A 27,534-nucleotide genomic window follows, 5' to 3' on the forward strand; every position below is an offset into this window, starting at 1 on the left:
GTGTGTGTGTGTGTGTGTGTGTGTGTGTGTGTGTGTAGGTCAGAGGTTGACATCAATGTCTTCTATCACTTGCCACCTTATTCTTTTGAGACATGGTTTCTCATGAACTTTGAACTCACCTGTTCAGTTTGATCAGCTGGCCAGGGAGCTCCAGAATCCCACCTGTCTATGTCTCCCCAGTGCTAGGATTACAGGCATACATGGTCTGAATATATACATGGGTGTGCAGGGGTTTGAACTTTGGTCTTCATCCTTGTACAGCAAGGAACCCTGAGCCACATTAGGTTTTTATTTTAACAGTGTGTGTTCACCAGTTTGTCTTGGTGAATAGAATTGATGAGAACCCAATGCAGTCCCTACCCCAGTTATATCCTTTCCTTTATTCCATGTTTAGGATCAGGGTCTCTGGTGCTTAGGATTCCTAGCCTTGCAAATACTGTCGTCTGGCCCAAACTGATCTGTAGCAGGAATGCTGGGTCCCTGAGCAGGGGGGTCAGTGACCTGAGGAAGAGACTTGCTCCTCAGCTTAAGGGAGGCCAGGTCCTGTACAGGGGATATGCCTAGCTATTCCAGACACCAGGCAGGAAGTAGCAGTTCCCACTTATGTACAAGGGGGTGACATGGAGAGCTCCCATATGTGGTGGGGGTGTTGCCATTTCGGCCTCACCATCTTACCAGGTCCCTTTCTTCTTCTTAAGCCTCACACACTTCCTTTGCCCCATCAGCTACTGGCTCAGGGCCTTCAAGAAACAGGAAAGAAAGGGCTCCCTGAAGGAAGGGAGCCTGGCAGCCACTGGCTACATTTAAATTGGCAGGTGTAGGCAGGGGTCCTGGAGGGTCCTGAGGAAGGTGACATAGGGCAGGCTTTAGGGGTTCCTAAAGACGATCACTGCAGTGTGCTCTCTGATGTATCCCAGCACCCCACACTGTGGCTGATGTATTTTCTCTGTTCTTTATGGATGGTGTCCATGGAGGTACGATGCTACTGGGCTGTCCCACCCTCCTTCCCACTTGCAGTTCTCTGGGATGCAGCTTAGGTACTCTGTTGGATGACAGCCATCTGCAAAGCCTGCCAGGCTCCCCTGTGCATCCTTGGCCTGCGAAAGTCTTCTGCCTTCTGTCTGACTTCCTCTGGCCCTGTTATGAGGGGCTGTCCTCCCCCATCACTTGTTCTTGCTACCCTGGTCCCTAGGCTTTGTTCATGCTGAGCCATGTTCAGGGCCTTCGCAATTAATTCTACCTGGAGCACCTGTCTCCAGCTCTTCTGACCCAGCTTCAACATTGCTACCCAATAAGGTCAACTGGCCCACCACTCACACGACCTCCCTTGTTCTCCCTGACCTAACCATTCTCAGTGACCTTGGCCTCTCTGACCCACTGGTCACTGTGACCTCACCTTGAGTTTTTCCTACCAGGTTGTTAGTTTTCCTTCCCTCCTAGTTTCCTGTGTCTGTCTTGTCTGTTGTTGCCTCTCTAGAGCCTGCCTTGTGCACACAGTAGGTGCCTTCTGGATGGGGACAGCTAGGGTGCACTAAGGCTTGGGTTTCTCATTGGCCCTTGAGAAGGGTTGGGACCAGGTCTGACAGGTAGGGTTAGGCCTGTGCCTTTCCTTCTAAAGCCACAGCACTACCAGAAGGCACAGTGAAGTGAAAACATGATACAGAACACCTGTCTCCACAACCTTTGCAGAGCTAGGATAGCTTGACCAAGCCCAGCCATCCCCTCTGGGCAGCCTCTGCATAGGCAGGGTCCTCTCTGGCTACGTCCTGGGCACTCCATAGCCTAGGAAGTCTGGAGGCTGGATAAGTATCATTTAGTACGCTGGCCATGGGACCCTGTGGCCAGAGCTCCCATGTAGGATGACACTCAGCATGAAGGAGCTCTGCCCACGGTGGCTATCACTAAGCCACTGCCCCACTCCTGCTCTGGGAGACCAGTTACTCCCCACTGCCAGATACACTAGCCATCCCTCACTTTGAAGGCGTGGTGTCTAAAGGCCAGCCTGTGAAGGGCCAGCCTGGCAAGCCTTTGGAAGCCCACAGAGCCTCAGGGTCAGGGAGGAGGCCCTGATGTGTGGCACGCCTGGCCTCACTCTCAGTTCAGTGCAGGGGGAGAGCCAAGACGCATGAAGGATACTCGGGTTTCCCTAGAGAGGGCACAGGTCAGAGCAGAGCGTGGTAGCCGAGGAAGAGGCTCAGGAAGTGAAGTGTGTTCTGGCCAGCCAGAGGAGGAGGAAGTGGGATGGCTTCCTGAGAGGAGCCTCCAGAGGCTTCTCTAGATCTTACCCCATGTGATGATGGAACACACCAGGGTTCAGTATCTGCCATGTGCCTGCTGGGTCCTTCCAGGGCAACGCCACTCAGTGCAATCAGCCCCTCCTTACATTGGCACCTGGGCCTCAGGTCAGTAAAAGTTCACGGATGTGCCCCAATGCAGTGGCCCTGGGTACTGTATACATCTAACCTGCTGGGGGCACAAAAGGCCTTGGACTGCTTAGGGGGTTCCTCCAGTCCCTGGGAGTTTGTGTTTGAGAGTGTCATTTGGAGCCTAGCTGTATGGCTGCTGACCTCTAGCATGTGGCCTAGGCATGCCCATTGCGGATCCTGTTTCTCCTCCTTAGGGCTCTGCCAGGTTCCCTTCCTCTGCCTTAGTACAACAGCCCTTGAGCATGAGCTGAGGTCAAAGGTGGGAAGGATCTTACTCCCTCCGTTCAGTGAACTCTTGGTCCCCTAGAGGACACCGCCAGGGTCCTAGTGGAGGAGTTATGGCTGGGTTGGATGGCTGCTGAGATCAGGACTAGAATGGGGCAACAGCAGGGGGTAATGCAGCTGGTACGGGACATTGCTCATGTCTAGGGAACCTGCAGTCGAGTTCCCACCTGGCTTGGCCTGTGAGTGGAGGGGCAGGCAGGTGGACAGGACTGTGGGTGTGGCCTGACTGACTCTCAGGGGTATCCGTGGCTGTGCAGAGAGCAGCTTGGGGTTAGTTAGACTTGGGAGACATCATCAGATGGGTGCTATTTCCATGATGGGTACCCAGGGAAACTGTGTATCTCCTTTAACATTTGTGATCTCCCATGTCCTGTCCCTTCCATTCCTGTCCTCCACCCTGGCCCCTCAGATCTCTGTCACCCATCCCTGTGTCCTGCTCATTGTCATCTCTTGTACTTCCACAGGGAAGCCACATCCTTGTGAGATGTTGCATGGGTGCAGCATGAGACAGACTGGGGCACTGTCCCACCCAATCCCAAAGCCTTTTGTCTTGTGATCAGTGGTACAGCCACTTGCCAAGAGCTTAAGTCTTGCCTGAGCCCTAGAAGAACAGTGCCATTGATGAGCTGCTGCCTGGGGCTGTGTACATGATGAGGCTGCACTGAAGCGCATGTGACCACCTTGTTTTGTCATCAGAGGCTTTCCTTGGTTCAGGTCACTTGGGCAATTAGAGTAGGGCTCCAGGAAGTAGATGGCACTGAGTGAGGGTCCCAGGAGGCTGAGATTCCTAGCTCAGGAAGAGACCTGTGGCTTCCCTGGGGCCTCCAGCCTGACTGGCCCTTAGTGAGAGGGAGGGTCTGTAGAAGGAGCTGCGGGCCGCTCCCCGCAGCCTGGCTCCCGACCACCAGCTAGCTTTACACCCGAAATAATTACATGGAAACTATATTCATTTAAACACTGCCTGGCCCATTAGTTCCAGCCTCTTATTGGTTAATTCTCACATCTTGATTAACCCATTTCTAATAATCTGTGTAGCACCACGAAGTGGTGGCTTACTGGGAAGATTCTAACCTGTGTCCATTTTGGAGAGGAGAGCTATGGCGTCTGCCTCACTTCCCTTCTTCCCAGCATTCTGTTCTGTCTACTCCACGCACCTATGTTCTGACATATCAGGCCAAGCAGTTTCTTTATCCATTAACCAATGAAAGCAACACATAGAAAGAAGACCCACCTACATCAAGGGTCCCTCAGGGATAGAACCATAGAGCTGAGTAAGTTTGAGGCCGTCAAGTGTCATGAGCCATGAGACATGGCTGCAGGGATCCAGGATGTTCCCTCTTGGTCCCAGTGTATGACTCCAGGACACCTCTAACCAGAGCACCAAGATCACTCATACAACATCAAGGTCAGGGTCTACCAAGTGGAAGTGATGGACAGGGCTCCCAGTGCCCAGGAGTAGTAAGCCACCTGTATCCAGCACATGTACTCTGTCCTCACAGAGACCTTACCAGAAGCTGCTCCTAAGACGTGATTCTGTCTATTTCATTCTCTGCTCTGGCACCTCTCCTCCCTGAGCCTTGGCAGGACGCTGGCCTGCCAGGTGACTCCCCACATCAGTGCCAAATGCTTGGCAAAAGCTGGGTGGACACAAGTGTGCATGGTTATGACCTTCTGCCAGAACCTCCTGCCAGGCCATCTGCTCCAACACAAGCCTGTTGGGCTTTGGGGGAATCCCAGGCTTTGGACCAGCGGGGTCAGGATGAATGGGCTATGAGCAGGACACCTTGCTTCTATAGCCTCCCTTGTGCCCATGAAACTGTCGTCTCAGTGTTCAGTCCGTGTGTTGATATTTTGTATAAATGGGATTTCTGAGCTCATTATAATGAATCAACTCACAGGACAGCGGGGCATGCAAAGCTGCATTCTGAAGGTGGCCAAGAGCTCTACTGGGTGTCCAGTCTCCAGGCCATGATACTTTTTCCTTTTCCCAGAAGCCTTGGTACTGGTCTTCTGGATTCTGCTGGTTGGGTGAGGTCCGCTTCAGGCTTATCCATCTACAACCATGGAGCTCTAGGCTGAGGTTTTGAGACAAAATTAGATGCCATACCTTGGCTGGCATGAGAGCATTTAGGGTAGATTGCCTCCCCAGCTGACCTCAGAGCTCAGTTTCTCTAGGTAGAGCAAAGACTAGACCTGGTCTCCATACTGTCACACTCAGCACACTGTCTGCTGCCCAGTGGTTTCTGTGGGACAACATTACTACTACTAAGATGCCCCCCCCCAAGGCTTTACAAAGTAACTCTGGGGAGCTGAGTGGTCTGTAGTTCAATTGCTCCCTTGTGATTGTCTCTCCTCTGAGTGACCCATTGCAGGCTGCCACTGTTTGGTCCCTGTTTTTTCTCACTGGCGCCCTCTGCTGTCAGCTTATCTGAGTGTCACTTTAACTCCTGCATAGGAAAAATTCCAGGTCGGGTGATCAAGAAAGTCCTGGAGTGTGGGGCTTCTGGTAGCAAGCAGATCTGCATTGAGGGTGCAGGTTAGGAGAACCACTCGCCTAATCTGTCCTAACAGAGCCCAGTGATCCACACTAGCCCGGGTCCTTTTCATCAGTCCCCACCCCCTAACACACCCCAAGCCTTCCACCACCATGCCTAGGGCGGGGTGTGTGTGTGTGTGTGAGGGACCCTGCCTAGCTAGAAGCATTGCCTGTTCCAGGTCTGTGGTCCTCCCATGTAGAGGGATGTTAGGGGCCACCCTGCACTCCTTCAGAGGGTGACAGTGCCCAAACCCTACAGAGATGCTGTGGCTACCTGTTCCTGGAGGAAGAGATAGGTTAGCCTTGTTCATCTAGTCAACTCTCTGTTCTTGGTTCACCCTCATATGCAAAACTCAGCTCTCCCTTGTCAAGGTCACACTCTTTGGTCACATCATTGGAGGTTTGTACCAGAGAAGACAGTGGGACCAGAACAAGCTTCTGCCAGGGATGTTGGCCACAAGCCCTTGGTGACATTTTGTGAAGACTGTAGTCTCAGAGCCCAGGGCTCTGTTAGAATATTGGTGTGTTACTGGGGTTGAGTGCCATAGAACAAGGGGGTCTATCTGATGACAGCTGCCCTCAACTGAGCGCAGACATAGTAAGCAGCCTGGATGTGTTTTCACCCCGTGGGGAAACTGAGGCTCATACATTGCACAATAGCATGGTGGATAGGGATTCCTTAAAAATCTCTAGAATGGGGCCCAGAAGAGAGCAAGAAAGACTTGAACTTGATGTAACGAAGGAATTTCCCAAATATGGCTGAACTACGAGAATGTAGACATATGGAGGTGTCTGTCTGTCTGTCTATGGGGATGTGTCAACCCAGTGAACTACCTGCTACTCCCTAGTAGGCAGTGCCCACTTTCTCCAGGGAGGCCTGAGCCTGAGGAGCCTGCTGGGCCAGAGCAGTCCTGTGTGGAGACATCTCTAAGAGACACAGACTGTGCATGACCCCACCTCATGCTGGAGAACTATGCGTGTCTTCAGCGAACAATCCACAACAAGCATGTGCCTGCCGTGCAAGCCTGTCCCTACCACACATTCTAAATATAGTCTCTAAGGCATCTTATCATGGGGCCTGGGGGAGCAAAGCTGGGCGTGGCCAACTGCCCAGGGACGTAACACTCTAGTAGTGACTGGGCCTGGCATCTCTGCTCCCTAGAAGAGTGGCATGCCTTCATACTCACAGGCCATTGGTTCTCTCCTGAGCTCTGGGCCCTGAGACCTTGGGATAGACCACTTACTCCCACCAGGCCTCCTGGCTGCCTCTGCTTTCCCCAACCCTGGCTCCTGGCTCCCCCAGGGGTACGCCTTCCCTGGAGGCTTCGAGGTGGGTGGGTGGAGACCTATGCTTTGTGCCCTGTTTTTCACTGACTGCTTAGTGCTGTGCGACTTTAGGAAGGGCACAAACCCTTGCTGATCTTCCCTCCCTTTTCAATCCTTCAAATAAAGGGCAGACCGACCACCTTTAGGCACATGCTGAGTTGACAGGAAAACATGAGTTCCTAGTCGGCTCATTTCCACCTTCCCATATCTGAGGCCCCTGGTTCATATCCTGTGGGGGGCCCCGTGGCCTGCACACATGCTCCTCAGAGAGCCTCGATCTGTTGTGCACTATTTGCCAACTGAATTCCTGAGTCCTGGCTTCACATATGCTATCCAGCTGGGGTAGCCCCAGGGGCCCTTCGGACTGAGAGCCAGCTGCTTCAGCCAGGTGCTGTGGTTTGTGACATAGCAGTCATGTATGTCTGATCTAGTGCTGGATTCCACGAGGCTGCAGACCTTTAGACACATATTCTCCACCAGACCATTGCAGGCTTGCTCTGAGAGAGAGGTCAATGCATTGTCCACCACAGGTTCTCCAAGCCTCAGATACTGCCACTAACCCGAAGGGGCTGCAGTGCCCCCAGCTCTTCTCCAGCCTTGGCCAGTGCTCCAGCCTTTCTGCTGTGCTCACACTATCTGAGCACAACCCCTCCAACCCCCATCCTAGCCCTCTAGTGCTCCAAAGAGGTGTGTGTGTGTGTGTGTGTGTGTGTGTGTGTGTGTGTGTGTGTTTGTGTGTGTGGTGTGTGTGACCAGCGATCAACCCCAATAGTCCCTCTTCTGTTGTCAATCTTAATTTTCGAGGCAGGATCTTTTTGTTGGCCCAAGGCTTGCTGGTTAGGCTAAACTAGCTGGCCACTGAGCCCCAAGGACCTGCCTGTCTCTACCTCTCCAGTGCTGGGATTACAGGTACCTGTCACCATGCCCAGCTTTTTTTTAATTTGGGTTCTGAGGGTTAGACTCAGACACTGTGGACCAAGTACTTTATTGATCTCCTTGGCCTCCAATAAAGGTTTCAAATGATAGTACATATGGTTGATTAACCTTTTGCCAAGGATGGTCTTTATCTATCCTCATACTAAGCCTGAAAAGAAGTACCAAGATGCTCCCCGAGAGGCATATCGGTGACAGCAGGGTAACACTCCCGACTATTCTTGGGGACTCTGCTGAAGTAAGTTTAGGATTCTAAGTTCTGGGGTAAATTAAAAGGTGAGCTGTGTACATGTGTTATCAAGATAGGACCCAAGCTTGGGCATGCTGCCTTGCTTGCCATGTGGCTTGGCGGGGGTGGGGGGGTCAAGGTTCTGTGGGTCCCACACGGGAGTGTTACTGGGAGGACAGGTCCAATGTCAGGTGTTGCTCTGGGTGCTGGGGGACACTGGGTCCTGGGCAGGGACTCCAAAATGAAAACCATGTGTTCTTGTTGCTAATTAGCGTAGCTGAATAGAAGGTGGCTATGAAGTTCCATTGCCTCTCTTTGGTGGCCTGGTGGCCTCTTCTACAGGCTTCAGAGGGGCAAAGGTGGGACAGCTGAGCAATCAGGCCTTGTGCTTAGCCATGTATATGACACTGTTCTCCTGCCATCCTTACATCTGCCAACTGGAGACAGCCACTGAGGACACTCATCTGCTCATGACCCTGTGCCGATGGCTTGGCCAGCAACAGTTATAGGCTCAACCCTGTGTCTTGCACTGACCCAAGTCAGAGGCTGTGAAGGGCTTGGCTCAGCTGGAGAGGCAGAGCAGGCAGCCAACTGGGCTCCCCTGGAAGAGGGCCTGAGACTCCCTCTCAGCTTAACAGTTGCTCAGTTAGTCAGCAAACTCCGTACACTGTCCTTGACCTGATGCTGGGCTTTCTAAAGGAGTGCCAGCCAATGGGACCCCGCTGGGCATTAAGGGCTTCTCTACTAGTAAGGAAGATTTTCTGGAAATCGATGGGTGGGAGGGAGCCAGACACAGATACCTGGGATATCCATTTCTCAGGAATCTAAGATGCCTGAGAACGCTGTCTGGGGCACAGGATGCACTAGCGTGCGCTGGAGGTACCTACTTCATGGCCCTGGAGGAAGTGTGTGGGCAGAAGACTTGGGAACTCTGCAGAGTCAGGTGGATGCTCTGCTTTTCTGGGGTTTCTGGGCCAGATCCTGGAGAGAGTGTCATCTGGTGCTGGGGAGGCGAGGCAGACCTCAGTGCTGGGCAGGGTTAATCTCCTGGTGGATCTGCAGTTGCCAGACCAGCACATTAAGGGGCTCTGAGACCATGGGTTGGAAATCTTACCTCCCAGCAGGTAAGGTCACTGCAGATGGTATTTCCTACCAGAACCTTGTAATGAAATGAACTAGGTCCTGAGCCAGGCCTAAAAAGGTCTAGAGCCAGTGTGATCTCAGGCCTGGGAGCCCTGTCCATAGGCAAAGGCTTCAGACTGAGAGCAGGCACCTCAGTGAAGCAGGTAGGGCTGACCTTGTACAGGGCTGAGGTATGGGGACTGCACACCTGGTCTCCGGGTCTCCCCAGCTTTCATATACAGCATCTCCCACCCACAGCTCGCAGGCATTATGTGGCCAAACACAGGTATGAGTGGGGCCCCACGCAGAATGATGGACTTATTTAAAACCTTGTAAGATTTCTTTTTGCTTATCAGCCCCATAGCAGTTTGAACCAGCTGTAAGCCTGTGGTTTCCCTGGCACCAGAACCTGATTTCAATGCTGATCAAGAATTCGTGGTCTTCTGAGAATCACCGTTGATGGGTGACTTGACATAGGTTAGAGGATGACTCCCGAACCCCCCCCCCTCCTCCTGAAGCTGGTGTGACCTCGTGTAGAAAAAGCTCTGCTGAGGATGTACAACCATCATGGCGTAGTTGGTACACCCCAAGCCAAGGTCGACTCTCTTCCCAGAAGGTGCCCAATGGGATCTGAGAGAGAAGGACGTGTCCATTCAGATGGAGGAGTCAAGGTAGCCCAGGACAACATGTGGGACGGGGTGGCTCCCCCATTCTGAGCACTGTGGCCCGAGTAGCCAGGTTGAGCTTACTGTCCATGTGGCCTTGTATGCATCCTATACTAGGCTTGCTGTCAGCCAGCCTAGCCTGATTGGCAAGCCCCATGTCCCAATGAGAGATTTATTTCCAAAACGAAATGGATGGCTCCCAAGAAACAGAACATGAGGCTGACCTCTGGGCCTTAGTCTCCCTGCAGGTGACTGTCTCTTGTTGTCCCCAGTCCAAAGGGGACTTCTGAAGACGTATAGATGGCCTAAGCCTGAGACCAGCCATCACTCACCTGGCACTGCTCACCCTGGGACTCCTACTCAGTGCTTCGATAAGGGACGTTATATTATGCCCAGCCTCGGGCACATGTTGGGCCTTCAGCATGCACTGAGATGTGTACCTTCAGGAGGTGGCCGGGCCCAGGCTCTACCCTGAGCAGCATGTGGGAGGGGCTGTCATGACCAAGCAGTAGCCTTGAAGTCTTCCAACCCTGCCAACTCTATCCAACTGATATTTGCTGTTGGTACCATCCTATGTGCTGATCCTTCCTGGACTAACCTTAAACAAGCTGTCTCCTCTGAAAGTCCAGTATCCTGGACCATGTCCATGTCCAGCCTGAAGCCAGGCAACTGGAAGTCTAGGCAATGATGAGGGTGGGTGGTGGGCAGTGAGTGAGTAGGGTCCCTCTCTAGGCTTCCCTTCCCAGGCAGCATATTTGGGGGATAGATTGGAATCTCTCCAAGGAACTCCCTAGGGAACACTAGCACACTCCCTTAGACATGGCTTGGGGCTCATACATCAGAATTTAGTCTGTGGGGTGTTATGCATACAAAAGCTCATTGTACCTTTAGGTTTTTAGTTCTGCCAAAAAGCCCACTGAGCATTTATTTATTGGTCTGTGGGGAGCCATCCCCAGGGGGCCTTTGAATGTTGATAGCTTCAGCTACAGCCCATGGCCTGTGTGTTTGACCAGCTCATGTTCCATTGTCAAAGCGATTTGCCTGGTTTTCTTTTGTAATTTGGATGTGCATGTCTCGTGCATGCATGGGTGCACCCAGAGAGGTCAAATAAGAGTGTCTGGTCCCCTGAAGCTGGAGTTAAAGGCAGTTGTGAGCCACCCAACATGGGTGCTGGGAACTGAAACTCTGGTCCTCTGGAAGAGCAACAAGTGCTCTTAGCCATGGTTCCATCTCTCCAGGCCCTGGTTTTCTTTCTTAAATCTATTTTAGTCATGGTGAAGCACAGGTGCTGTCTGTGGATGTATGCTTCTGTCAGAGGTGTGACACTCACTTATAGAATGTGTGGCCATTCCCACCTCTAGAACTATCTTTCTAGACTGAAACTGCTCCCAGCCCCTGGCTCCCAATTCTGTCTTCTGTCTCTGCAGATCTGGTAACTCCAGGGGCCTCTGAAGAGAAGCTTCCTGAAGTATGTGTCCTCTCATCCCTGGCTTATCTCAACAAGTGTCTTCAAGGTCCACCCATGCCTAGTGACCTTTTGTGTATGACATTCCCAACCCCCTCCAAACTAACAATACTTTCAGGGCACTTTACGCTATTATCATGCATGCAGATATAAGGACTCAGGGTCTCCTGAGATGTTTCAGTGTTACATTTTAGGTCCTGGGGATTTGATGATGGCTAGGCTGAAGGTCAATCTTTCTGGAACAGACCCTGCTATATAGAGCATAGCCCTTCACAATGGGATGATGAAGGGCTGTGGGCTGGGGACAGTATCACTATCAGGCCTATGCTGAGTGGGTCTGGTACCCAGGGTTCTAAGCCCAGCCCTGGCTTCTCATAGATCAGCTACTGGCCAGGGAACTGGTATGTATGGAGGAGATCTGAGTCATAGCCCCAATTTGCCATAGCTGGCTTGTGCATGTCTCTGTCCCTTGTACCCCTATGCCTCCTGCTGGGGCAGCCACGTGGTGCTGGCTGGATGCCGTGTTCTGTGTTCCCAGGGCACCTGGGCACAGAGATATTGAAGTGATGTCCGATAAGGTATTGGCCGTCCCTCAGGGCTGGGCTGCGGTCACGGCTGATGAGTTGATTTAGAGCAAGTAGAAAAAGCAGTCTATTGTTCCCAGGAACCCCCTGTTTCATACCCTGCACAGTGAACTCTCTTAGGAACATGCTAGTTTGTATCCAGGGACACAGGCATTTTCCTGGGCCTTAGTTTGCCTTGCTCCTGGTAGGCAAAGTGGAGAGGGCATCTTATGATTGTTGGCCTGACCTTGGGGTTCTGGGGTAACAAAGGTAGGGTAGAGGGATGGTGGCTGTCCTATAAAGGCAGGAAGGGGGTGGGCAGCTGGCCTGTGAGCTCCCCCAAAGGCAGAGACCCTTGGTGTGGTCTTTCTGAGACTGCCAGCCCCACCCAGGACAGGAACAGATAAAGTAGCAAATAAGATAATATTCATTTTATCGGGAGTAGATAAAAAGTAAACTATGCCGTATAACCCTTTCTCGGGCAGCACAATGTGTTCAAATATTTGAAGAACTGTTTAGCTTTCGGAATACTTGAAGGTAAAAGGCAGCCAGCACGTGGGGGCAGATTGCCACCATTGTCCCCAACCTCAAGGTTCCTGGGCAGGTCAGCTTGGGCTAGTTGTGGTGGGTGTGTCACCTAGCCTCTGCCACCCGTCTGGAGCAGAGGTGGTTTTCTGTCTGCACTGGGCACTTAGCTGTTCTGCACCTCTACCCCGGGGTTGATCTGTGTGTCCAGACCTTTCCTACTGCCAGGTGGGAGTAGTCAGAGAGTTCGGGGCCTTCCACACAGCCCCCTTGTTCTGACACCTCTTCCAGGCTGCTGGAATTTTCTAACCACAGGCCGCAACTGCTGCTGCCCTCCTGGGGTCCTGAGCCTCCTGCAGTCATGGGCAGAGTGGCCCATGGCAGCCATTCCTCCTTCCATAGCCTATTTGAAGGTCTTTACTCCCTTGCTACATATAAGCTCTCTGATTTTCAAGTTCTGTAGCTATTGTATCCCATCTTGGAGCCAAGGCTGCCTTACAGGGTTTGAAAGACTGAGTTGTTACCCTAATAGTGAAAGAATCAAAATTCCATTAAGAACAATATCATTGTCACCTCCATGACTCAACTTGAGTGACCTAAAGATCCCCAGGAACCTCAGAAATAGCTGGATTCCAGCATGGTAACACTGTGACCTGTGAGGTTCTTGTGGGACTGGTGGTACTCTCTGTCAAGCCTTGGTCAGGTGGTAAGTAAGTAGACCTGGCCACATAGTGCCCTGAGAGGATTTCTTGACATTGGGCCTTACGGTGCTCAGGGTAGCAGGAGGTTTTTATCATGTGTGTTGACACCAGGAGTTTGGGGGCTTCTCAAAGACCTTGGGATAAAGTTACCACCTCAGTTCTAGGTGTTGAGCCCCTGAGATATGTACTGTGCTGTCAACTGTAGCTCTATGAGAGGGTGTCTCTAAGCTCCTACTGGGTCAATGGGGAATCTGAAGTGGGGGCTGCTTGGCTTTTTCACTGTGGAGGGGCGGCCAGAAGGGGCTGTGTCTCTTTATGCTGGTCCCTCTTCAGGCTCCATGTGTAACCAATGGTCTGGGGGTGGGGCATCTATTCTACTTTCTGTTGTTGAGGGATGAACCCAGTCCCACTTCCCTGCCTGCTGCAAGTCAAAACAACTCACACCCAGGATTAGTGAGGCCCCACTGTGTGATGAGTCACTCTGAGAAGAGAGCCTAGCCAGAGAGGAACTGAGTCTGCAAAGGCCTCAAGGGCCTCAAGAAGCACTTGGGAATCCATGACGAAGAGCCAGACCTCTTCAGCAGGCCTAAATGGAGGTCTAACCTGTGGATGGGCAGCAGAGAGGTGCTCACCTCACCCAGTGTTTGCTGTGCCCGTAGGAGCCAAGGCTTCCTGATGACCCATGTGGCTAGTTCATCTCACAGAGCCTTTCATGGTCAATGCCATACAGTTACAGTCAGGAGTCAGACATGGGCATAACAATCAGCGTGGTTACTGCTGGCCAGGAGGAACACAACTGGGGGACCTAGGAGGACCTGGTGTCCTATTGTGTTGCCCTGGGAGGGTCCTCAGGGCTGAGGCAATGTGGAGAATGGATGAAAGAAAACAGTCTCTGGTAGCAGCACTGGGTGCCAAGGTGTTAGAGATTGGCTACATCCAGAGCTCTAGGCCTGTGAGGAATGCACGGTGGGAGAGAAGGCCTCAGTCTGTGGAGTGGCAAGGGCTGAAGCCCACTCAGGGGTTCTTCCAGAGCAAAATCAGATGTGTGCTCCAGGTGAGCATCCTGGGGTGGATGGTGGCCAGGGACCAGTGCCAGCTGAAGCTATTGCCTACCATGACACGAGGTTACCATAGGTGCAGTGAGAGGTGCAGAAGCTTGGTATTGAATAGAGGTGTGTATGTGTTGGGGTAATGAGATCTCTGTATACCAGGTCCTATGCTAGGCACTTGTTCCAAAGACGCTCACTGACTGGGGGTGACTGCAGGTACTAGGGCTTGGCAGAGATGCTTCGCCTCAAGTGTTGTGATTGAGGTGGCACAGGGGGACAGAGCGGGTACTAGAGTAACTTTGCACATGAGATGGGACCACTTTGTAGGAGCCTGAGTCCTTGCCTCCAGGTAGGGCAGTGGCAGCAGGTCCTCAAGACCTGGAAGGAGGGACCAGGAGCCAGGACTAGGTCCACTGCTGTATCACACTAGGCATGATGTGGGGGAGATGAAGGTGGAGTGGGCATCTGGGCTGGGGTAAGAGGAGACTGGGATGTTCTCTGCATGGGGGAGCAAGCGGGCACGACAAATGAAGTGTCTGTCATGGGGGAGGCTTTGACCTGGCAGGGCAGGTGGAAGTGGGGGGGCAATGGGTAGCAAGTGGGGCCCTTGGCTCTGTCAGTCCTCCAGGCCTCTAGTGGTGGCTCCAGAGGCCAGGATTGGATGGACTCAGTCTTGCGAGGTGCGGGAGATCTGAGCGGTGCCTCACTCAGGAAACTCTGTGGCTGAGTCAGGCCGTTGCTGCTGCATGGCCTCTGGGAGGTTGAGGCTGGTGGCCTCGGTCTTATTGAGAAAACGGGATATGGGATTGGTGGAAGGTGTGTGAATTCCTTGATGTGGGCAGGGGTCTGTGCTGGGGCCCGGATGTCTCTGTGTATGGCTTCTTTGTCTTCCCCTCTTGTGACCCTGGGACAGTGTGTCAGTTCCCCACTTCCATTCTGATCCCCAAGAATCTGCCACGATGGCATACAGAGTCTTTGGAGCACCCCCTTTAGCATCTCTCTTTCTGCTACCTTGTCCCTCAAGTGGGAGAAACTTTGAAGGCCACATTGGATGGTGACACCCAGGAATGGGAAGCTCAGTGGAAGAGAGACTTATCTTTCAGTGCCCTTCGAATCAGAGCAGGTGGAAACCATGGCCTCCGTGTGATAGCTGTGCCTTCTGGGTGCCCTCAGGGTGCAGGTGCTAGCTGTGCTTGGCCCTTTTTTCTTAGGTCTCCCCGTTAACTGAGGGAATGTACCCTTCTGAACTCCTGGTGTCTAAAAATGGCTTTTTTGAGCTTCAGTTGTACACCAAGGTTCTTGGACACTCTGAGGCTGGACCACCAAGCCTCCTAGGAGACCCTGACCCATTGTCTGCCTCCCCATGGCCATGGCCACAAGGCTCTGTGACATTTCTGTGGATTGGCTGCTGGTCCAGAGCAGTCAGGTGACAGATGATCTTGGGATGGGATGGGGTGGTCACAGAGTGTGGCATTTTCAAGGTCTGTGTACACTGAGACCCAAGCTGGGGTCAGTCCTCATGATGGTCAGTGGCTTCCATCCTATGGACCCTATGTGTGAATGCACTAACTGAGGTATACTTGGAGTTGCTAGCACTAAAGATCTTGCATGTGGGGTGTCGGGAAGGAGGGCGGTGGCAGGGCAGCTGGATCAGGCACTGACCATATGTCCCCTGTCCTCACAGCTTCCTCATTGTTCTGGTCTGCCTCATCTTCAGTGTCCTGTCCACTATTGAACAGTATGCCGCTCTGGCCACCGGGACCCTCTTCTGGATGGTATGTAGGCACCCACGGCCATCAGTAAATGCCATCAGTGCGAGTGGAGGAGGTGAAGGAGGGCTGGGTAGATTCGAGTCAACCCTGGTCTCCACCACCCTGGTACTGGGGTATCAGATAGGGCAATTCCCCTGCATCCATGCCTGCCAGGGCTCTGGGCTGTGTGTTGAGGGCAGGATGAACATAAGGGACCTGGAGCAGGTAGTCAGAAAAGCCTTTGTATGGGGAACTTCCAAAGTGGGCCCAGAGGCAAGACAGAAGGAAATGGGCACCATAGCACTGAGGGGTGGTGGGTGGGGGGCAGTGCCTAGGGCTGAGTGATTCTTGTGTGTGTTACTACTGACTCATGAGCCCTGCAGGTGTTCCAGCCAAGAGTCTACCCCTGTCATCAAGGTGGGACCCCACTTCAGCCCAGGAGACTTTGGTGCATCATTCCTGGCAGGACCACCATGGCAGTCCTAGTGGGCACCACAACTACCTTGGTACATAGCTTGGGTCTCTGTAGCAATATGAGCGGTGGGGCTGCGTCCCCGGCACCCCGGCCGCCTGGCTTGCTTATGCCCTGAAATAACAACACACAAACTGTATTCTTTTAAACACTGCCTGGCCCATTAGTTTCAGCCTTTTAATCCATTTCTAATAATCTATGTAGCACCACGAGGTGTGCTTACCAGGAAAGATTCAGCATGTCTGACCTGGTGGCTGGCTGCATCTCCGTCTGCCTCAGAGAGCAGAGCTATCGCGTCTGCCCTGGAGAGGGGAGCATGGTGTCTCTGAGCTCACTTCCTCTTCCTCCCAGCATTCTGTTCTGTTTACTCCGCCTACCTAATTTTCTACCTATCAGGGCCAAGCAGTTTTCTTTAATTGACCAATGAAAGCAACAGATAGAAATATGACCTTCCCACATCAGGTCTCCTCTGCAGGCCAGGCTTGGGACATATCTCCCACGCCCCCGTCCCAGCATAGAGTAACATGTGGAAAGTTTGAAGAGTGGAATTGCCAAATGCCAGGGTCTAGTCACACTCTCTGAGGAGCCTGGAGATTGTCCTGTGTGATCTACAAAATGTGAGAGACTTGGGGACTGTCCCGTGTGACCCTACCCTATGTGAGGACCCAACTGTGCCTTCAGGATACTGTGTAGTGCATGAATCCACATGCTCCAAGGGACCGAAGGACTGTTTATCTGGCAGCTATGAGCCCTGGGACAGGGCCAGGGTCGAATATTGCAACTGAGGCAGACCCTGTCTGGCAGGGCTGTCCAGAGCCTGGAGCCAGTTGCCATGACAGCAGAACACCAGTACATCACCACTCACAGTTGGGCCAGATGTGAGGCCAAGTGCACTTTAGAAACAGTGGCAATGCAGTTATGATGCTGCTGGGAAGGCCGGGCAGCACGGCTGGGGCTGTAGGCACAAGATGATGACCGGTGCTAAAGCCTAGAAAGGCGCAGCCTAACGTCTTTCTGCTTGCATGCATTTGTGTTTTCCTCTTGTGATAGGATGTTCCTGACCCTAGTAGGGAGCAATGATCACAGATAGCCGTCCTTCACCTTACGTGTTTTTCAGTTGCCTCTGTCAGCTGGGAAAGTTTGTCTTGCTAGATCTTGAGTCACAGTGATTGTCGCCCAGTGGCACACATTTTTCATGTGTCAACTTTATCTTTCCTTTATTGCTTCTAGATTTTGAGCCACAAGAAATATTCCTTTCCTGGGTCATAGAGGTCTCTGTTTCTGGCCTGAATGTGATGTCTTCTTCTCTGGGTTTGAGCAGTCATGGTGATACTGCCAATGGCTTTGGGAGTCTCCACCAGAGTGTGGGCAGGCACTGCTCCATCTTACCCCTAACTTTCCAGCACAGAGTGCCAGTTACCCCAAAGACCCCCTTTTCCCCCCACCATAGGATACGTGTCTTCACTGTAGCCCAAATCAGACATGGAGCTTGCCTGGAAGTACCAAGTTCTTCTCCACAGGCCACCGGAGGGTTCATCTGGTCGGGATCCTGCACCCTGTAGTAGGAACTGTTGCATATTTCAGGGCCCCCCCCCCAGCCTGAAAGTCAATGCATACAACCCAGGATGCACCCCATGTTCACTATGATGGGGATACCCACATGGCTGTGGTGCCAGGCAGTGGTGTGCCTGCCTCTGTGGGGGTCACTGGTGGTTTTGCATGTGGTTTAGGCAACTGCTAACATGGACAGGCACATTATTGAAAGTTGTAGTCACTAGAGGGTGACTTTTGATACTTTTCACTGTGGGCCTCAGCCTGTGATGTGCCTGTACCTATGATCACTGGGCTTCAAGTGTGAGTCAGTTCCTTGGACTCTTCCAAAAGCAACATCCAGTCAGTACACAGTACACCTGTTCCTAGTTGGTTTCATTTGACTGGCAGGAAGGATGCTATCAAATTTTTTTGTTTTGTTTTTGTTTTTCAAGACAGTATTTTTCTGTAGGCTTGGAGCCTGTCCTGAAACTCACTCTTTAGACCAGGCTGGCCTCAAACTCACAGAGATCTGCCTGTCTCTACCTTCTGAGTGCTGGGATTAAGGCGTATGCCACCACCCCCTGGCTGTCAAGTCTTAGCTGGCATCTCTTTAGATGTGTTGGCCAACCAGCCTCATTTTCCTGGGTGACACCTCTCAGTCTCAGAATATAATCTTTCATGACCTGTTCAATGGAGCTTTTCTATTTTGTTGGGGATTTTTACAGGACCCTTACATCCTTTCATGGGGCAAGAGGGCCCTGGGTTCCTTGGTCTTATGTGTGATGATATCCATATAGGTTTTTCTCAGGATTGTTCCCTTGCCTACTACAGAAATGGCTGTCACACAGGAAAGGCCTGGTCTCCGACTGTGAGGACATAGCATCTGGTGGCTGCTGAAGGGAATGGCCCAGGTTCCTCCCCAAGGAGCTAGGGTTCTGGAGTCCTTGGCCTGGGACTTGGTCTGGAGAGCCTGGGCCAACAGTCCCTGATTGTTCCCATATTGAGCAGGGCCTGACTGTCAGGACGTTCCCCTGGGAGGTCTCCAAGCACACATTTGTGTATGCATTCATGAGAATGTGTTCACACAAGCATGCACCCGTGTATTCAGATAGACACCTTCCTGTATACAGCTGTGTCTCTAAGCATGTGTGTGTTTGGCCTGAGTACATGTGCGAGAGGACATTTACATGTATTTGATTTCGTGTCTGCCTGTGCATACCTGTGTACCTATTCACACTGATTTGTGCATCTGCATCTGCAGCTATGTTCATGCCTATGTGTAAACAGTGTTTTCATATGTAACTATATGTTCATGTGTCAATATGTGTCTTTTTGTGTGTGGACTCATGAATACATGCTCCCTTCCTCTTCTGGTAGCTCCAGACTTGGGGTGATTGTCGCCCCTCTCTCCCAGCCACAGTAACGTCTGACTTAGGCGCCCTCTCCTGGTGGCCTCTGCTGCCTCCCTCGGGCCAGGCTCTTTCTGCGGCCTGTACACCATCTGGTGGCTACTCTTGGAATTGCACACCACGTAGATCCTACTGCCCTAGAGCCAAGGCGAGTGTGGGTGGGACCTTGTGATGTCCACTCCCCCCAATCCCTTCCCTCTGTGTGAGCAGGTCCCTACTCCAAAGGCGGCCCCGCCCCAGTCTATTCTGCTTCCCAGAAGTGGCTCTTTGTCCACTGCAGTGAGGGCAGCGACCTCATTACCTTCTTTGTCCCTTTCCCATTCCCTGGACTCTTCCTGGCCCACAACAACTAGGAAGAGACTTTATAGAACAACCTTAAGTGTCCCGGATGCTCCCTGGGTGGTTTGAGATATTTTCCAACTTCTCTTTCATGGTCCTCAGAGTGCTACACATTTAAGTACCCCCCCCATCTCCAATCCTCCCCTCCCTCCTCATCACTCACTCCCAACTGCCTCAGGGCCTTTGCACAGGCGCTGTGCCCAGCAGAGTTGATTCTCTGCTATTAGGACTGACCTCTGGTCAGCTCTGCACACTCCCTTCTGGAACACTGCTCTTTTCTGGGCACCCTGGGTCTGACGGGATTCTGTGAGTAGGCTCACATCTCTCTCACACCTTTCCACTGTGCCAAGGAGGCTCAACATTCCAGCTGCTCAAAATTGTATATCCAAAAATTGTATATACACAACCCCCTTCTTGTTAAGTCTTGTTCCCAGGCATGCCCCATAGGGACTCCCCTGAGCCTCAATTTCCCCGTCTGTAAAGTGTAGGGATGAGAATCAGCCTCAGCTTTGGCCTTCCCATTTGTCCTTTCCACATTCTTTGTGTGAGTGTGTGTGTGTGTGTGTGTGTGTGTGTGTGTGTGTACAGTGCCCACAAAAACCAGAAGAGGGTGTGGCAGATTCCTGGAGCTGGGGTTATAGACGATTGTGAACTGTCCATCATGGATGCCCATCCAAACTTGGAACCTCTGCCAGAGAAGCAAGGGCTTTTAACTGCTGAGCCATCACTCTCTCCTCCACTTTGTAACAAAGCTGTGTCCTCACTTGCCGGCCTCTGGAGGTCATACCTTCTAGGGTTTGAACTGGCTGCATCTAGAGGCTTCCTTTAGACTCATGGCCTCAGATGGTGTTGGAGACAGCAAGGAAGAGGCAGGCATGTGCCCAGCCTAGAGATATGGACAAGGAGAGAAGTGTGTGACTCAAAGAGCCATGTATATGGGATGGTGATATCTTCCAGGAGGAAAGGATGCTTGATGAGAGCGTTAGGTAAGGAGGAGTTGTGTGCTTTAGCAGATGGCCAGCCAGTCGCTCATGGCCCTCAGAGGGTGGCTGTGCCCCAGCCCAGGCAGATATCAAGGTTATGGATTCCAGGCCTCTGGGGTAAGAATGACTGTTGGAGCCCCAGGCAGAGGGACACAGTGTAAAATGCAGGTGATACTGCAGTGGATGGGAGTGGGGTAAGAAGCAAAGGTTATTTGTTTAAGCCTTGGGGCGAAAGCCAAGGCAGCCTCCGCTGGGCTGTGGAGACACCAGGTGGCGCTCTTGTCATACGCATTTCGGCAGCCCTTGGGCCCAGCCCAGAGTGCTGAGCGCAGGAGCCCAAACCACAGCCTGGGGTGCCCCAGGGGGGCCCAGGGCGAGGGAGCGTTGTGAGGGATTCTGGGAACACATTGGGTAAATGGCGGAGAAGAAGTCACGCGAGGCTGCGTTCCCCAACCCCAGCGCCGATACTCCTGCCTCAGCGCCTGGCTTTCGCGGTGCCAGAGCCCTGTTATCTCAGCAGGGCCAAGGAAGCCAGGCGGCCTCCGAGGGATTAAGCATTCTGCTGAGCCAGGCATATTCCCTGGGCCTGAAAAGCTGTTCTTGGAGAAATCTGGACCCTGCCAGGCCAGGATCTGGCTGGAACTTTGATCATGCGTGTTGTAGGTGTGCTTGGCCTTGAAACCTGTTTGTGGCCCCAAGGAGGGCATCCCCCACCCCAATCCTGCTTCTGAATCCAGAGCAGGCTTCACGTGCATCTGTGGACGTGGCGCACATGTGTGTGCACGCCGTGTACGTGCACGCCTGCTGGATGTGCATGCATGCCGCCAAACCCACCCACCCCTGCTTGCAATAGGAGACCCTGGCCAGGCCCAGGTGCAGGGCTGTTTTTTGTCTCTCAAACCCCAGCTTGTTTTCAAATCCCACACAAAGACAGCTGCATTGAAAAAGTACTAACACAAACTCCAGCTCCATGAGCCCCGTGGCCCGCATACCAGGGAACTGTCCCGCCATGCCTGCGGTTAAAACCCCTGTGAGCCGCGGCCGGAGGCCTGGGGGATGAGGTCATCTCTCCAGCTTCCTCCCTGACTGTGAGGCTCCCTGGCCCCGCAGGGGCGACCCACCTCCCTGCAGCTGGACCCTTCCTGGCCCGCCCTGGCTTTCTGCAACTCTCTTGGCAGGCCTCAGTTTCCCAGGGGCAAAATGAGATCCTGTGGGCTCTCTGAGTCCTAGAGACAGCCCTCCGTGGGTCCCACTTTCATGTAGAACAAGGTCAGTTCCCTAGGTCCCAGACCCTCCTTCACACTCGGCAGGACCTCATGTGCTTGCCTTCATTTTCACACCCTTTCCTGCCAGAAGAGACTTACTGGAGTTAAATTCAGCGCCTAGCTTCATGTCTTTCTTTGTCCTGTAGCTGAGCTTTGCCTTGGTTTCGTTTGTTTTCACGCTCTATCTGTTGTAGAGTGCATCCTTATCTCTTGATCTTCTGCTGCCTGGAATTGTAGTTGGTGTCTTGTTTTTTGGCTACGACCCGGCTCAGGTTGTACCTGGTGCGATGTTGGCATTTGTACTACATTTGACCATGTGTCACACTGCCTGGTCTGGTGTCCTGTCTGGAATCTCTTGTGGGGGCATTAATACCACACTTGTCATTGGCTACACGTGTGGAAGCCAGTATCTTCACACTGACCCTGTCCCTGAAGACAGTTTGCAGCCGAGGGAAGGAAACTCCTGTAGGTTCAGTCACTGCTGCCCAAGGTCAGGAGACCAGTGGGTGACTTGAGTTTTCCACGAACAAAGTTAAGGCTGGCTCCCTGTGAGGCTCCAACTCTCTGCTTGGAGAGGTCTAGTTCTTACAACTTCTTAGGGTGTCAGCCAGCTAACCAATGGAGTTCCCGGCTCTCTCCTGGGCCCCCTAGAGGGGGCATTCTGTCCCTGTGTCCCCAGCACTACAGGATCCTACTGTCCTAGCTTATCATTTTCTACTTTACAGGATGCCCCAACCCCATGCACGCAAGTGCTCACCTCTTTGGCTGAGTTGTTTTCTCCTAGATTCATTGAGGCAGAGAATATCTATGAAGCTCCAACTATGTTTCAGGCTTTGGGCTGATGGGACACAGGCTCCAGATTCACACCCCAAACTCACACCAAAGGGCCCTGTGGATGTGGAGGCCAGTCCCTATGGCCATCTGCAAGGAGCACTTGGGGCTGGCGTTGAGGCCTAGCTCTGTGTGTAGCCCCCAGGGCATCTAGAGCTCAGGAGGCATGGGGGGTACTCTCCAGGAATTGCTGGCACTCTCTCCAGGGAGACAGCTGCTCTGTGGTTTGGTCTGTGGGGGGTGTGTGTGGCCTCTAGTCTTGGGAGTGACCTAGGTGAATGGATGAGGCTGGGCTGCTTCTAGGGATCTCAAGGCCTCAGAGCTGCGCAGGAAAGTCATACTGGCTGAGCTCAGAGCTCATGTGTCCTGCCAGGTTTCTAGAAAAGCCTGCCATGTTGAGCTGCAGCAAAGCTCTTGCCTCCTAGCTGCCCCTTCGACAGAGCCGGATTCTTCCAGAGTCTTTTGTGTATTATTATGTTGTCCATGGGCTGGGGCAGGCATGGTGGGCAGCTCTCCTGGTATCTTTTCTTTTTCAGCTGCTAGAGAATATAGAGATTGCCTGGGAGGCTGAGACCCCACCTATGCTGCTAGGGGCCAAGAAGGGCATGGCAGAATAGAGTCCACAGGCTTGTGGACTCCATAGTTTTTGTTTCTGAGCCAGGATAGAGACTGTGTGGCCCTTGAAGCTTACAGCAAGTACTTTATGGCCTCTGAGAAGGTGGGCAAGCCCCATTCTGTTTAGCAGGAGAATTTGCAGAACAGTGGTCACTGGTATACTTTGTTTCATTAGTTTTCATTGTTTTGAAACTAATCTTGTGTAGTCCACAGTGGCTTCCAAGTCAGAGATCCACCTACCTCTGCCTCCTGAGCACTGGGGTGAAAAGCCTGTGCAGACATGCCTGGCAACTGTGAGTGGCCTTGAACTCCTACTCCCCCTGGTTTCACATGAAGCACGTGCAGTAAAATGGTACTTAGATTGCTGTGTCCTGACCCCATGGGCATGCTGCACAGTCCCACACGTCTGTGTTTCCATGTTGACATACAAGACAGCTGTACCTCGTTCATGCCACTTTGGATGACTCTACCACTAGTTGGTTTTCTCTATTCCATCTATGCCAATATTTTTCTTTCTATAAATACATCGTGATGGGGTTTTCCCGAGTCACTGAGATTGTGTCCCTTATCTTTAGAAAGCCAGTGTGTGCCTCTAGGAGAAGACCTTCTGCTTTGTAACAGCATTGGTTGACTTTAATGGTCAACTCCACACAACCTGGGATCGCCTGCACTGGGCTAACCTGTGGGCACATCTGTGGGTGATTGTCCTAAGTTAACTGATGTAGGAAGACCTAGCCCACTGTGGGCGGCACCATTCCCTAGTCGAGGCTCCTGGACTGAGTAAGAGTGGAGAAATGGAACTGAGCACAAGCAAGCGAGCAAGTGAGCATGCATGCATTCATTTCTCTCTGCTCTTGGCAGTGACTGGGATGTGACCAACTGTTTGAAGTTCCTGTCTTGACTTCCCCATAGTGATGGACTGTACCTTGGAATTGTAAGCTAAAATATGCCCTTTCTCTTCTTCTCCTAAGTTGCCCCCCCCCACAAGGATATTTTGTCAAAGCAACAGAAATGAAACTAGGATGCATGGGACATATCTCCTAGGAGGTCGCATTAGGATCTGGGGTAGAAATGGCAGGGCAGGCCATCTCTGCCACAGTGTACAAAATTTAAAGGCCATGGAGTCTAGGTTGTCAGGTTTATAGGGTTTAAACTGGCCACCACCCTGCCCTGTTTCCTTTGCGCAAGGCTTGTATTCTGTAAGAGCAGGAAGGCCAGCATCCTCAGCTGCCACCAGATTTCCTGAACCTCCCAGGCCTTAGTGTGGAGGGTCCTGCAGGACACAGCTCTGGTTTCTGCATTCACTGGGAAGAACCAAGTGTGTAGTGACAAGAATCATCACATATAACGTTTGTTCAGAACACGACAGAATCATGAGAAGCCTGGGGCGGGAGAGAGAGGGAAGTAAAGAAACTATGGGACCCTTCTGGAAAGACACACAATCTATTCCTTACTATGGAGCATGCAAGAATCAGTTGGAGGCTCCTAGGCAGGATTGGGAATGCAGGCAGGGCTGGTCTTCTGGAGGCTCTGTAGGTGGAAAGCCATGACCTAGCTGGCTTTGAAGGTCCTGTTCCACATTGCTCTTCCTTCAGGGCTCATCTCCACATCATTTTCAAGTGACCCTGAGCCCAAAGGAAAAGAGAAGAGGCCTTGGTGTGTGCCTAGCAGCAGGTTCTCATGGCCTCAAGACGACCCCTTGGAGAGTCAGGGAGAGGCACTGGTTGAGGGTTCCCCATACCCTGACCTGAGTGCTAACCACTTGTCTTCGAGGCCTTCACTGACTCAAGTTATACAACAGATATTGTATGTGCTGTGGATGGAGGGCCAGTCTCCACACTGGATGGCTGCTGAGTCTTAGTAACAAGGCCCAGGTTCTATATAGAAACATGGGGAGAGGCCCATGTTGTACCAGCTCTCATTGTTTCCTTGTGAGCATGTGGTCAGTGCTGCGCTTAGCATTGCATCTTGTCACAAGGACCAAACCAATGAGGGGGACCCTCCCCTTCCCATTTTACAGTTCTGTTTTAGCCCTCAAATCTTCTTGGGAGCCTGCCATCCCCATGTCACCCTGGGACCCCAAAGATCATCCTCCTGGTCAGGGAAAATGCAAGGGGTGACTGGGCCAGCACCAGGACACCCCCGTGTGTGGGGGGGGGGGAGGCACACACACGCATTTCTGTGTAATGTGCTTGCTCATGACTTCCCAGCCTCCTCCCAGGGCCTCCAGGTATCTGGGTGGTCTTATACTCCCCTCTTTCCCTCTCCTCACCCCCTACTCTCCCTGCCCCTTTCCTAACAATTGTGCTGACTCAGCTCCAGGTTGGTAAGGGACGATAAATCAGCCTGGGTGGCCGTGTGTGGGGCGTCCAGTGGCTCTTTGGGGTCCTGGCTTCCAACAGGGTCACATGGGGCTCCCATGTCAGTAGGAAAGACCGCTCTGTGTCAGGAGCTTCTAAAGGAGGACAACTGTTCAGGAACCGAGGATCCTAAGGCAGGCAGGGTCTCATTCACAGACTCCAGGAAGTAGATGTGTGTGGGGGGTGAGGGGTTCCCTGGGCACTCTGATCTCTGCAGCATGGGGTCTGGCTGGAGCACAAGGAGGCCTCTACTTCCTAGAGCAGTGGGTTCTCTTCTCTGTCTTCTCGACCATCCATCCTTTAGGCCCAAGACAAAAACGTCAGACCTGGGGTAGAAGCTGGCCTGCTGGGGGTGGTTCTCCACTCGGGTTTAGTGGGATTAGAGTGTGCCGGCCAGGGACAGGTGTTTCCTTTATGCTCTGCCTGAGGCTGGGAAGAGCCTCCTCAGCGAGTGCCGCATGCGGTGGGGGTCTCCAGTTCAGAGTAGCTGGGGGGTGGCAGGGTTTTGTTAGGCCCTTGTTTTTACATCTGACCCTGGCCAGCTGGAGCGCCTCGCTTTAAGTACGGGCTAACAGCTGACATAATATAGTGGGGTGGGCTGAGCAGGCCGCCCTGGCACCCCCTCTCCAGTGGGGCACCCGGGGGCTGTTTGGGGACTGTGTTGGGGGTGAGAGGATGAGCCGCAGGGCCTCATGGCTGAGGGGCACAGCTCGGTGGTGGAGCCCGCCAGCTGTCTGCCTGGATGAGCGGGGGCTGCCTGAGTGGCGCAGGCTGGGGCCCTGAGTGTCCCCCAGGGCATCACACTCAGACGGGCTCCCATCACGTTCTTGGCCTCCCAGGGTCACTCAGAACGAAAACCAGAGGCCCAGGCTGTGTGCTATTGAAGCATGTCATTGTGTGACTTTGCAGGTGGGAGGGAGGGAGGGGGCTGGGGGTAGCCTCTTAGGGTCGAGAGGCACACTTGAGCACCCAGGCCCCCTGGCCCCTTGCTTTTTTGAGCTGACCGGTGAAGGAAGGCTCCAGCAGCAGCTTCAGTAGACTCTCTGTCTCCTGGCGATGAGGCTGCATGGCTGCTGGGGACTCTGCGTAGAACAAGTGGGGTTTTGGGGCTGGGAGCTGGGGGCCCGGGTTGGGCTACAGCAGCCGTCTTCAATAGCTGTGGGAGGTGCTCTGACCCAGAGGCCATCTCAGTGTGTCTGGACTGCTGGGCTTGAGAAATGGAGTATGTACTCAAGTACCTTCAGGGTCGTGGCAACCAGGAGCTATGCTCGCCTCCCCCATGTGAGTGATGCTTGGGAAGACACATCCTGGCCCCTGGTGTCAAGGCTTTGTGTTCTGTTGGTTATTTATAACACAGACTCTCCTCTGGAGATGTGGCTCGGGGGGGGGGGGCGCTGAATTGCAGGTGGACCCGGCACTTGTGATCTACAAAAGAGGCTAGGAGCTGCAAATGGTGACAATGGCTTCCACACTTGCTCAGGATTGCTAAATAGCAGGTTGTTAGTAAGAAAAGGCAGCCTGGTGCAGCTGGGACACTGGATTGGGATATGCATGTTCAGGGTACACACACATAAACACAAAGAAGTTTGTGGAGGCACACAAGTGCCTGGCCTGTGTGCACCGCTCTTACCTGAATGCAAGTTGGAGTCGCATACATATGCAACTCAAATGTTCTGCTTGGACCTGGGTCTGTGGGGAGTGGGTCCCCCCCTTGGTTCCATTCCATTTGCACATTTAATTCAGGAACTGTCAGCATAAGAAGCATGGACAAGAACAAAATATCAAGTGTGGGCTGGGAGTTCCACCCCTGCAGAGGGGAGACTGTGGGGCTCTGGGGGCCTGAGGGAATCTTGATTTCACATCATGTTTATTTTTTCTTCCTTTCTTCCCTCCATCCCTCTTCCCTTCCCTCCTTTCCTCCCTCTCTTTCTCCTTCCTTCCCTCCCTCCCTCCCTCCCTCCCTCCCTCCTTTCCTTCTTCCTTCTCTTCCTTTCTTAACATGGGTCTATCCTCTAATTCCCTATGTAGCTGAAAATGATCTAGAACTGATCCCTCTCTTCCAGCTCCTCAGCTCTGGGATTACAGGCCTGCATAGCCACACCCAGTTTATGTGCTACTGGAGATCAAACCCAGGGCTTCCTGCATGCTAGG

At 52.7% G+C, this 27,534-nt stretch overlaps 1 protein-coding gene across 1 annotated transcript in view; it reads left to right on the top strand.

Annotated features, from left to right (window-relative positions):
- Kcnq1 (potassium voltage-gated channel subfamily Q member 1) overlaps window positions 1-27,534 on the top strand; it is a 323,053-nt gene that overhangs the window by 28,355 nt on the left and 267,164 nt on the right. Inside the window, exon 2 of the mRNA XM_005351578.2 lies at window positions 15,510-15,600. Within this exon, the coding sequence (XP_005351635.1) occupies window positions 15,510-15,600 (91 nt within the window). The remainder of the gene's footprint in view (window positions 1-15,509; window positions 15,601-27,534) is intronic.

This window comes from Microtus ochrogaster, chromosome 8 (assembly GCF_000317375.1).
Source record: "Microtus ochrogaster isolate Prairie Vole_2 chromosome 8, MicOch1.0, whole genome shotgun sequence".
Taxonomy (NCBI): domain Eukaryota; kingdom Metazoa; phylum Chordata; class Mammalia; order Rodentia; family Cricetidae; genus Microtus; species Microtus ochrogaster.